The sequence below is a fragment of the Diuraphis noxia genome, unplaced genomic scaffold (assembly GCF_037042655.1).
Source record: "Diuraphis noxia isolate RWA-SAM2 unplaced genomic scaffold, SU_Dnox_SAM2 contig0002, whole genome shotgun sequence".
NCBI classification, from domain to species: Eukaryota; Metazoa; Arthropoda; class Insecta; order Hemiptera; family Aphididae; genus Diuraphis; species Diuraphis noxia.
In genome coordinates, this window is record NW_028301712.1 from 12,944,400 (window position 1) to 12,958,016 (window position 13,617).

Below are 13,617 nucleotides of genomic sequence, written 5' to 3' on the forward strand. Positions count from 1 at the left end.
TGTGTTACTTTAAATATGTTTTTTTATTTTCATTAATTGTGTATAAAATTTGATTTTTAAGTGTAATAATTTAAGATTAAAATTTGGCATCCCAATTTAATTGAACTCTTGAAAGACAAAGATTTTATCTATATTTTACCTATATTTTTAATACATGTTACAAATAAATTCTGATCACTAGATAAAAGCTAGGTTTAGCTATATAATATTAGGATTTACTAACCATACTCACTACGAAGTAAGTAAAGTTGAGAAGCATTTTTTCACTAAAGCTTTTACTAAAATATAAAAACCTATGATAAATATTGACATTAAAATCTGATCCATAATAACATAAAATGTCGAGAAAAGAGTATAGGTCTAAAGTATATAAAACTAAGTCCGACATAAATACTGTTGAATCGCCGACTGTGGCATAACTTTCAACTTTATAAGTGTCAAGTAATTTCCTTCTCCAGATCTTGATTACTCCTAGTTCACTCTTATTTTCTAAATAGTTTTGAGCTTAAAAAGGTTTTCATTCATCTTGAGATATACTATTAATTCTTTTCTTCTTTGAACACCAGTAGTAATGTGGTTACCATAAATATAGCATTTAAATTCTTATACTCTGTCTCACGAAAGAACGGGACCGTGTCTCGACCAAAATCGGTCATTCTTGCGCATCCCCACGCCACACCGCACCACAGCACTACAACGACGACGACGGTCGTCGCTGGTGGTTGCCGGCGGTCGTGGTGAGGAGTAAACGGTGAGCTCTTTCTACATGCGCGAAACGGTCCCGTTCTTTCGTGAGACATACTATAGGTATCATTTTACATAACAAAATTTTAAATCAGCCAAAAGTCTAAGTGTTTTGTTATTTTATTTTGACAAATCCGGATTACGGATTAAAATTATTTAATCAAAATTTTAGATAAATCTGTTTTACCCGGATTCACAGATTCAATCTGTCAATAATCCTGAATTTTGGATCCAATCTAGCTTCATTGTTTTTGAGATAATCCGCTATTTTTTCATTATTATCAACCTAAATAATACGAATATACAATCTCAGATTTATTTTGACAAACGACTCAATGTTATGAAACCCCTGATACCAAATATAACATGGTTAATATTATTAATAATCGTTTTCCAAACGCTTTATAATTCGTATTCATATCATAATCCAAATTGGGTATTTTAATCCGGATTCAAAGGATTGTAACTTTTGTTTCAATTTTAGATATGGATTGACCTAGATTTGGTGCTTAGCATTATAATAAATACATGTATGTTACCCTTTACTTGTAAAATAGATTTTTATCATATGCTAATTATAACATAATATCCTGGCTACCCACAACTATTATTCACTTGTCTGTGAAGTCCTACAAAATTCAAAACCCTCAGCACACATTGAAACCGACTAATAGTTTGTTAATTTTCTTTTAAAGTGTAGTATGAGAATGAGTATTTTTAAAATCCCTTTTACTCTTTCTTTTCTCTATCCTCACTATTTTGTATGGTCTTTACACATTCCTTTTCTACTTGAAAAACTTGTAACCTTTAGTTTTATATTTTTATATACTCTTTCACAGCTCTTATCTCAAGTTTTTAATTTAAGTTTATTTCCTTATGACATTATAACTGCCAATTGGCGTTTATATTTCAATAAATAAATCAGTCATAACAATTTTCATTGCATAAGAATCACTATGATATTAATATATATATGTTAGAAAATCTAAATAAAAGATATGAAACTCAGTCACTCGGTCATTCGGAAAAACTCAAAGTTGTGTAAAAAAAATTTAGTAAAACACTTTATTATTGCATTATTTCTTTAATGTACGTAATATTTATGTAGTTTTCACAAAAAAATTATATTTAAGGAATATTTAACAAAAATAATAATAATAATAATAATAATAATAAATTAAAGATACAATTATATACATACAAAAAAAAAAAAAAAACAAAAACAAAAGATATTGATCTACAAAGTTTGGGGCAAAAAAAAATAATATGTAAGTTAATGCTAATAGGTTAAGTAAAACTATTGTATTTTTAGTACACATTGAAACTGGAAATAGGGGTGACATGACAGGTAACCAAAAATAAAAAATTAACAAGGATTTTCAGTTAATCTTTGTTTTATTATTTTAATATTTTACACATACTAATAAGACTAAAATTAATGTCTCCTTAACATTTAGTTACCTGACACTTTTGACGTATACAAAACCGATAACACGGCCCCTAATATTTATAATATTATAATAATAATAAAAAACACAAATACGCTTAATAACTATTTAATTTAACTTAAATTTATAAAATTATATATAATGTGTATGTGTGTATAACATATATATTCATTTACACACATTTATATATTAATTAATTTACGTTAACACACCTCTCTATTCTAATGATATGAACAATGGAACGGTATACATTGAATTTTTTGATGTTAAATTTGTTACTGAAGTTGATAGAGCTGCTAATCTTTTTAGAAAAACATAAGCATACTTAAAAATATTGTTTAAGCAAACATGGCCGGTTATTTGATCCGTTCACATTTTGAGGTTAAATGTTTTGACAGTGAACATACACTAATAAATAACATACACAGTCACAGTGTTGTGTCAAAACATTCAAGCTCAACTTTAAATCCACAAAAAAAAAAAACATTTCTATTTTAAGATATTAATGGACGATAGAAGACTATTTTGAATTTTATCAGAGGGTTATGGGATATGTTGAAATTGGTTTTGTGGCTATTTTAGAGAAAGAGGCTGAACACATAATTGTAGGAACAACATAATATAGAAAAAATACATAAGAATAAAAATTAAATAATAACTCTTTTAGTTCTCTGTAATCGAAGATAAAAGTAAACCTAAATTAATAAACTAGAGAGGATGAAAACATTAATGTAAATAAGATTATTATCTACCGCTATAAGACTACATTTTCATTGTATGGGAATGATAATGTTACCAACAATTAGTTAGAACCAAACAAAAATTGATTTATTTCTTGGCATTCTTTGTATTCATAGCGATGTCATATTAATCCCTGGTTGTTGTGTAGGTTATGGTGAATTTACTGGAATAATTTCAAAATAATACCAGGCAAATAAACACTTAGGACTTAAAATATGATAAGAATTGATTAATTACTACACAATTGCCTTTTAGGCAAGACTTTAGGAACTTTTGTGAAATGAATAAAAAAAGGTGGATTTTATGATATGTGAATTTAAAAAAAAAGTTTCATAGCTGCGAATGGACCCAAAAACCGATAGTTATTGATTTCGAATTTAGTTTATTGAATCAAACAAATAAAATAAAAACCAAATTTTAATTATATATAGGTTGAATTATAGAGTCATACTAACAAAACACAGCAAACAATGAACTATGCAAATCGTTATTGTCTCCTCAAATATTTCATTATATTTAAAAATCTCAAAAACAAAAAGTTGTACTTTTTTCAAGTCTCCAGGTTGTATATTTGTATAATTTTAACATCATTGACACTTTCAGAGTATATTTAATCCTAAAAAACCACCACCTGCAACGGTGTAACAATGGAAAATGATAACGAATTTAACATATATAATTTTCTGCAAGACATCGATTAGTGGTTTTCTAAGACTAATAACTCTGAATATGTTAATACTATATATAGTTCAATACAATTTTCAGATTAATATAATCCCTTACAAGCATGAACTATCACTAAAACAGTTTTATCGAGAAACACATTGAAAAAAAAATAATACTTACATATAAATTAATTAACAAAAGAAAGAGCGCTTGTTAGCACAAAAAAAACTTAAAAGTTTGATTTTCAGACTGACAATGACATTATTTTGATTAATCCCCAAATTTAAGGTTACTATTTACAATATGAAAAGAAATGAAATATTACACTAACATTGTTACAACAGAACGAAAAAAAAAATTCTTATCTAAATTTAAATTACTAAGTATGATTAATTATTAAAATACTAACCACTATTACTTTGTTACAAAATAATAATTGTATGTACATATTATTTATAAACAGTTATAGGTATACATATGCTATAATATTAACATTATATTGTAATAAATTAAATCATAATTGATTTACTTAATTAAGTATTGCGAGGATAGATCTTTTAATTGTTTTTATTTTTAATTATTTGTTTCAAATAGGAATTGTTGCTAATTTTCTGTATGAAAGTCATTACAAAATTTTATATGACTAACAGAGTGATAATTTGCCATCAATAGGAGCCCTGAAATATCTACGTTGACCGAGCTCATCAAATCCATTGTTTAGGGACGATGAGATGGACCAATGTCACTCACTATTATTCTGATGGTGGTGATGGTGATGATGACCTCCGATGGATGGAGAAGATACAAGTGCCAGTGGATGTCCTGGAGAAGTTAGCATGGGAAACATGTCACTCTGGTTTTGTACTGACATTGAAGCGGTAAACATATCGGTGTTGGTAGATGTGGTTTGACCAGCCATAGTTGTTGTTGGCGGATTAATGCGTTTCTCTTTTTGCCTGCGATTGCAGAACCATACACGAACAACTTCTTTTTCCATGGATAGGTTATCGGCCAATACAGATATTTCTTCGGATGTAGGCTTAGGATTTGCCCTAAATGCTTTTTCTAAAGAATATCTTATAGATGTTTCAATAGACGTACGTTTCTTGCGACGTCTTCCGATTGCTTCTGGTGTTGTCAGAGGATTACACAAAGCACTAGGGTTGGTCATTGTACTATCAGCATCTACAAGCCACTTTTGCAACAGTGGTTTTAACTTGCACATATTCTTAAATGACAAATTCAACGCTTCAAACCTAGATATTGTTGTTTGAGAGAAATCGTTGCCATACAGTTTTCCCATTGCAAGGCCTACATCACCTTGAGTAAAACCTATAAAAATAATTTAAAATAATTTAAGAAATTCATATAAATGATTTTGTGTCATTTAAATGTACACAATATGGTATCCTTACCTAATTTGATGCGTCTTTGCTTAAAAAGTTTAGCAAATTGTTCTAATTCTTCGAGATCGGTAGTATCATCAGTGCTAGTTTTAGTTTCTGCCAGTCGGCTTAGAGCTGCTGCTGCAGATAGATCCAAGTCATTATTCGATGATTGGGTCTGAGCAGAGTGTTTAGAATGATGTGATGGTGTTGAAGAAGCAGCTGGACGTATAGACTGATTAGGACCATTACCAACAGGCGAATGCTGATGGTTGTTAGTCATATTTTGAGCCTGTTGGATCTGTTGTAGTTGAAGTGATGCTTGAGTCAATGCTTGGTGAACCTAAATATTACATGTCCATATTATTAATAACTAGTTAACAATTACAAGTATACAATGTAGAATGATTTTTGATTTAAATTACTTGATTTTGGAAAAAAAATGGAGTCTGGTTCTGATGTGTTGCTGTAGACTGTCTCATAAGTAAGTATTGAATCTGTTGTTGGAAAAGTGCTTGAAGTTCTTGAGGTGTTAGAGATGATTGGCCCCCTGGGGGACTTCCAATCAATGGATTGCTTTGTGGTGACAACACTCCCAATCCAGGAATCTATAATATATTATAAGCATATTAGATATGAATTTCTTATGTTTAACAAATGTAATATATTAATTATACCTGTGCAAATTGCTGACTTTGTAGTGCAGCTAATGGATCACTACCACTTGTTACATTTGCTGAACAATTTCCCGATGGTCCGGTACTGCTAACGCCTGAGCTCGAAGAGCTACCAGAGTGTCTGTGTGAAACCTGAAAACGCAAATAAAACTGTTCAAATACTGAAACATTCATTGCCTCTTAAGGAATATAGTTTTATTTTATGAAAATATTATGCAAATCGATGTCAATAAAATTGTCATTTCAATATAATTTAAATGAAATATAGTAGTCACATAGGAAAAATAAGTTGAATAACAAAGATACAATCATGATGGGATTTTCGAATACCTACTCATATAGTACCTATAAAAGAGTTATACAATAAGTATAATAGAGGCACTAGTGCACTACAACACTAACAAATCACCTACCAAGTACTTAGAAATGATATTTAAATGTGAATAAACGCGTAATTTAAAAATAATTCGTTTATTAAATAAAGAAATAACTTAGTAATACAAAACTAAATGAAATTAAAGGATTAATATATTATTAAAATATATTACTCGAATGTCAGACTTGAAAATACAGAAAAAAAAACTAAATCCTTATAGTTAGTTTATATTATACCGATTACGGTTATTTTGAAAATGATAAACGCAAACCGTAGTTTCGTACGATTATTTAATAATTATTTAATAAAATTATTTGAAATTTTTTATCGCTTTAGTAACGCGAACCGATTAACGGAAACACAGTATTTATAAATAAACTAAAACTAAACAAAATAATAATAATTTTTTTCTTAAAAGAGCGTTTGGTGAATTATGGGTGGAGGGGGGGCGGTGTGATTTCGAGGAAAATTTAAATAGAATACTCGAAACGACAATTGGAAAACGTTTGCTGACGAGTCACGTGTCATAGTCGGTTGGTCGCCGCAGTTACGCGAGGATTGGCGCATAAAGCAATAATAAGAGGACGTTAAAAGTTCGCACGTAGTGGTAAGTCTCCTTCGTGACACGCAAAAGTTTCATCGTCGTCCTCGTCAGTGTGCGTTGAGCCGTCGCTGTGTAAAAGGTACATATTATTATACGACTGCACAGTATATAATATTCTGTATAACGTAATATCTAATATCACGGAGGAGACTTGTTGAATGGTGTTTCGATCGTTTTGTTTACAAATTGTCCAGTCATCGATTGTATTACAAACGTATAATGTTGTATATATTATTATAATATGGTAATCAGATAATGTGTGAGCGACCGACGACGAAGCGCGGAAAAACGAAACTGGAAAATAACGACTAACGCGGCGGAGAATACGTGACATTACACGAGGTCAGCCTCAGCGGTAAGTACACGATCTAATAATAATAATAATAATAATAAAATAATAGCATATGTATTATTTTTACGAAATTGTAACACAATAATGTAGCATATGATAGACAATTTGAATGGATAGGCAAAAGCGCAATACGAGAAAAAAAAACGATATTATTATTATAATTATATTGTGCGTAATAAACACACATAGGTAGTATTAAGTATAATATACACCGAAAAAACTATGACTTGTTTTTTGTAACCAAACACCGGCTGCCAGTTTTTTATCGAGTTTTTTTCATTATTTCGTTTTAATAGGTGTATAATAGTAATAGGTGGTATACACGTCGCGTTGGTGGCACGTGGACGTCGTTTTTATTTGTATTTTTTATCTCTGAACAGTTTTACATTTTACCTCCGTTACCTCGTTATCTTTTTTCGTGTTATAATTGCGAAAAAAGATATTGCAAGTGCGTAAATCTCTCAAAAAAAAATAAAAACCTACGATGCGAATACACCTTGACTGATCGTCGAAACGGATAAAAATGCATACGCGTACACGCACACATGTTACATACTAAGGTGTTCAGATTTTAAAAATAAAAATACAGTGCATACTTCGATAACATTTTATGTACCCATGTATTCATTCTCCGGTAAAAATGTTTAGAAAAAAAAAAAATTTTTTATGTAAAAAATGTTTAGAGTAATAAATTTCCCACATAAAAAAAATTATTATGGTTTTTTTTTTAAATATAAGAGCATACCGTCACTTTTAATAAAATGTACTATGAAGGATTTGGACTATATCTAAAAAATAAATCATCCCCCTCCTCAAGATGATTAAACGAATCCATTATTATCATACTTTTTTTTACCGATAATAATTTGGTTTTTATAGCTGATAAACGATTTATCATTGAAGAAAAGTAAATCAAATATGAATTACAAAACATTTAAGTCCATTTTATTCTCGTATATATAAGAAATAATTACAGGACAATTATGAATTATATTACGATAATAATAAGACATTTTTCTATTGTTTTTTTTTTTTTTTTTTTTTTTTTTGGTTCTATAGTTAGGACACTGAACTAAAAAAAATTGACAATTCTGTAAAAAACATAATTTCCAAAATATTATGTGTGTGAGTATAGATTCCGGCACCACAGAGAAAGTGTAGTGTTCTAGTGTGTATGATAATAATTGACACGTTTGGCAGCGGCGAGAGAAAACCTTTACGGGGAAAATAATAATTTTCCATCGCCACCATTTTTACTGAGACCTGGAAAAGCCATTAGGAAGAATGCTTGGGCCTTATTACGATGGGTGTTGACAACGCGGCAGGGGTTGGGAGGAGTGACGCAGAGGAGTCTATGGGTACCTACGCGCATTTCGCCAAAGTTATTAATCAATTTCTATCAACCGGTAGATATATGGCGAGTGTGTGTCATTGTTTTCGTTGCTTCATACGCGTGTCTTATACGCTATATACGAAACTATGACGGCTGTCAAAATTCCTTTTATTTAATTATAACTTATTTCCCTCGTCGATTCGCAGTGTTGTTTTTGGGTTGCGTGCGCTTTAGGATGTAAGGCATTCGGCGGCGCTGCGGCTATACACCAAACTTTTGTCGAGATCTATAATGAAAAAATAATCATTCCCCTCTCGCCAGGCTGTCACCAACTATGAATATCGATTTTTCAAAATTCGTATAATCATAATAGAGACGCGCAACTACACAATGGGACACGTAAGTAAAACACTTTTCTCGTCTTTGACAAATACTAGTTCACTTGTATAAACATGCGGAATAAGTAAACTGAAATTTTTATTTAATTTGACCGAACAGGCGCAGTATTTTCAAAATGTTGTACTATACCTCTAAACCTAATAAATACAGCGTACCTATACACGTGTACTTCGCACCAAAGTTTTTTTTTTTACTTACATTCGAATATGAGCCAAAATTCTGTCACATTCCTCGAAATTCTAAAACAAAAGGCACTACGGTGACACGGCAACATCATTTCTATGTATATTATAAAAAGAAACGAAAATCGTAGATACGTTTCAAATGGAAATTCGATGTGGTAAATTCCGAATTTGAATTTTAAATTCAAGCCCGGTATATAATTTTGGATGCTGAGTAAAACAAAAACTGTACATATATAAATTGCGGATAATATAGCATAATATTGGATTCGATATGTTATATGTTTGTAACTGCGCAAGACAGTTCGTATGTGTGTTTTATTGTGGATACATATTCGATGAGTTCCCATATACTATATTATATAACACACAGCATAATGTTTGCTGAAATCGAAAGGGGCGACTTTTTGTGCCTTTTATGAGTTTTTTATTTATTTAAATAGCATACGTCGGGCCCTTAGTTTGACCGCAGTTCGCACTCTTTTTGTGCCGAACTATATTAAAGAAGGGTCGAATATTAGATAGCCTCGAGCCACACATATTATGTATAATATATATATATATATTATATGTATAGGAAACCTATCGATGTATAATCTTCAATAGACCGTAAATGTTTAAATATTCGAACGGGAGTAGTCTAACGCATATCAAAGGCATGATGTTGACCGGACACTCGGAATATATTAGGGATATAGCGATATAAGACATGGCGTTATTGCACAATGAAAACGGATTGGACTATATAATACGCATATATACGATATTGTGTACATACACCCCTAACCTATATATTAGGCGTGTGGAAAATTACTATTCACGTTCATGTTTATACTTTATGTGATAAGTGCTATATATAGATGCTTTGTGTGTATATTGCGTATAAATGCTAACTGCAGGGAAATAATTAATATATCACATTAGAAATAAATATAGAGTGAGCTGAATATAGCTCGTCAACATTAATATCCATTGTATGACCAGAGAAAGATATGAGTACACACGCGCACAGGATAATTTTGTTCCAACGACTTGAATAATTATCGAGCCTGTGGGTTAACGCTCCCGGCAGATGAGCTGTACAGGTTATATATCATATTAAAAGATATACGATATTATTATAATATATATATTAAAGGTGCATGATATGTATATGTGTGTGCGCACGTGTGTGTGTGTGTGTTTATTATAATATACACATAGAAATACGTCGAATTTTGTGCGCGTCGTTATTATACAACCGCACCGCCGCCGAGGCCGTCATGATTTCACTGCACGAACGTTATTGTACCTTCGAGAAATTACAAACTATACGGATACCTACGCGTAATTAGTGGCGGCCAGCGTGGAATTTATTAAATCGTCGAGTAGCCAGTGGTTTGCAGTGCGCCTCTAATCGCGCCCGTCCCCCGGGGCTCCGGTAAAACACCTAACGACAAGGCGTAAAACAAACACCACCCGACACATTATATGACCATACACTTGATATATATATATATATATATATATATATATATATATATACTGCCTAATATTAAACCGCGAGTACAGAGTGCGTTTTTTTGTGACGTTTTAATACAATAATCATTATTATACATATATAGTATTTTGTTAGCGAGTGCGTGCGCGCGCTCGTTTGTTACATAGGTACACGTACGCGAGACCGATGGTTGTAATATGTTATAATTTGTAAATAGGTAAGTATCACAATATAGTATTACCTATAGAGTGTTTGTAATATTAAATATTATAATATAATAGGAAAGTATATTATACACCGTAATATTCGCAGCGACATGATATATCGTGTGTTTAAGTGTGTTGGGAAACATAAACGTATATCTACAATCGGGGGCATATGTAAACTGCGCCCAAATGACTTTTTTTTTTGGAAACTACGCCCAAATTTTTATCTATATGTTAATAAATAAGTACAACTTAAGCTGTGCCCCATTTGTAAAATATATAAAACTTTTGATTTATTAAAGTCACTATGATTGTGTACTTTTTCAATTAATAATAATGTAATAATATATATTAATTTCTTGCCAACAACAAAATACAAAAGAAGTAACAAATTAATACAAGCTGAAAACTCACCTATAAGCATACGTGATAGCAATGTCATGAGGATTAAGAATTTGAATTCAGTCTTAACAATATAGTAAATAAAAAGAAAAAATATACATTAAATAATAACCAAGAAAAAAGACATAGTAAATATATTTTTTAAGTAAAGAATAAAACTAAATATAAATACATAGAAAATGACTGGAGTTTAGAAAAATCTCTGTTTTTACAAATAACTTAAACAAATATCTTAGAAATTTTATTTCATAACAGTGGTCAAACTTTAATTGATGAATATGTATCAACAATATGTTTTTTTTGTCCTAATATTGTACTTTTTAAAATTATATTTATTTTTAATTTTTAATTTAACTGTATGGTGCCGTAAATAAATAATTAAATCACGTTCTAAAAAAAAAGTATAATAATATATGTGTGTGTGTGTTTATAAATTAGCATACATATATTAAAAACAAGAGTAGGTGTCATTAAATGGGTGTTTTTTTCTCGAACTTAACATGTCTATATAATTTATTGTAAACTGTTTTAATATAATATTTACTATGTTTTAATACCTTATATGTTTTTGTCTATTACTCTATTGTATCACATTTACTTATTGTGCCATGAGGTATAGATTGTATATATTTCATGTAAAAAAAAATCTAATTGTATTCTATTAATTATTTATATTATACATAGATGTAATGAATTAAAGATTGTAATTTTAGATTAGTAATTTAGTTTAATTTTCCAAAAATATACCAAATTTTAAAAGTTTGCCCAGGCGCAGTTTACATGTCACTTTTATAATTTTGATAAAAAATAGGGGCACAGTTTACAATCGCATCTACAATCCGTAGTCGTACCTACCTACCTACTTACTTATACATATACAGTATATAATATAGTATAAGTAATGTGGGTGTAAGTAATCTGTAAACGTATTTCACGAAAAATCATTGCGATTTGTAGTAACTGATAAATACGGTTGGTTTTGAATAACGAAAAGTAAAAAATCTCAAGTATTCAATAATAATATATAGGTATGTACAAAGTACGAATAATATTTCGATTGGTATTATTTTTATGAAATTATAATAACGACCGAGTCTTTGCATAAAGTGTCCAATTAAACCCGAATTTTTGTTTTAACTTCTATTACAGTTGCTTAAATTATATATATACACAATATAATATCTATAATATACTAAATAAAAGCTCTGAGGTAAGGTTAACCGTAATATTGGCACAATATGCGCAGTGTTCAAATATTGAAATATGTTTAAATACAACCTAACTATACTTTTTTTTAACAACGTTTTACAATATTGTACTAAATAGCTGTTACTGAACTTTTGAATAATAAAGTGAATAAGGTGGGTACCTATATGATTATATTATTAGTACATATATATTTATTTCCAACTATATGTGCTTAATATAATATGTCATTAGCGAAATATGTCTAGCAAGTCTATTTTATTTGTTATGCACTTATAACAGTTACCTATAACACATAAAGTTGATTAAAATTTACCAAGTTTAATGCTCCAATTCTGTCAGGTGATCCATCTGAGTTGAGCAACAAATCACTTCCAGTACTGTCCTCGCTGTGATCAACGATATCTTCCACCCTTTCCTCGTCTCCATTATCATCTATGATACAAAAGATAATATTAATCACTGTTTTATGATGAAAAAAAAAATCGTTACATAACCGATTTAAAAGTTTTAACAAGCTTCATACATTAGTACATTCAATTCATACATAAATCATTTGATGTACAATACTTTTTGTGTTGCTTGACTCGTGCGCGAAAGGGGTGTCATTTGCCACGAGCCTCACCCTTTTTGTAGAAAGGGTTTAAAAAAATGATTATAGAATAATTTACGCTTCTATAATACAGCACCATGATTGGACCGATGATGAATTGTATGTAGGGACAAAAGACGATTACAAAAAACTAACCCCGCATCTAAGTCATGTACTTTTGCAATTGGTTAGTTATGCAAACGAGGGTTCGCATTGAACATGGCTTCCAACTACCCTTTTTTAACCCGCTGAATGTGCGTAACACACGCCCAATTTATAAAGCCAACATAGTATTTCTAGTTTTACTGACGTTTAAATTTCACTCGGTTATAATCTTTAAATTATAGTTTCATCAATAAAACAGATTATCTATACACACTGTGTTAACATTGTGTTTTTATTTTAAATTTCGTTTTATTATATAAGATATAATTTATTATTATAGATGTAATTTTTTTTATAAACCATTATAGTATTATGTACATCCTATTATAATTAGGGGGGAATCGTGATGACCATTGGTATTGAGGGTTGCACCAGATTTTATACCCAATGTCAAATCCTCTGTTAATTATTATGCTGGTGCCCGTATGTCTAGTTTTGTTGAATATAAATAAAAGAAATATAGTCTAAATGTACTCACTAATGTTAAAATTAGGACAAGTTTTGAACATTTTCAAAACTAGTATTATTATCTTTACAAACAAGAGAAAATCTTGCTGAATCACTTTTACCCCCATATGCGGGCTAAATTGTACTTTTTACTTTGAAAAATAAATTCCGTTCCATGTCAATCATGAGAGAAATAATTTCCCATGAACGAT

At 30.2% G+C, this 13,617-nt stretch overlaps 1 protein-coding gene across 2 annotated transcripts in view; it reads right to left on the minus strand.

The window, feature by feature from the left end:
- Positions 1–2,120: 2,120 nt before the first annotated feature.
- Positions 2,121–13,617, minus strand: part of LOC107168699 (uncharacterized) — a 42,395-nt gene continuing 30,898 nt past the window's right edge. For both annotated transcript variants that reach the window (XM_089219815.1, XM_015518202.2), the window contains 5 exons: positions 12,518–12,636; positions 5,662–5,793; positions 5,410–5,592; positions 5,015–5,327; positions 2,121–4,931 (listed from right to left, as the gene is read on the minus strand). In XM_089219815.1, the coding sequence (XP_089075941.1) occupies positions 4,342–4,931; positions 5,015–5,327; positions 5,410–5,592; positions 5,662–5,793; positions 12,518–12,636 (1,337 nt within the window). In that variant the 3' untranslated portion in view covers positions 2,121–4,341. The remainder of the gene's footprint in view (positions 4,932–5,014; positions 5,328–5,409; positions 5,593–5,661; positions 5,794–12,517; positions 12,637–13,617) is intronic.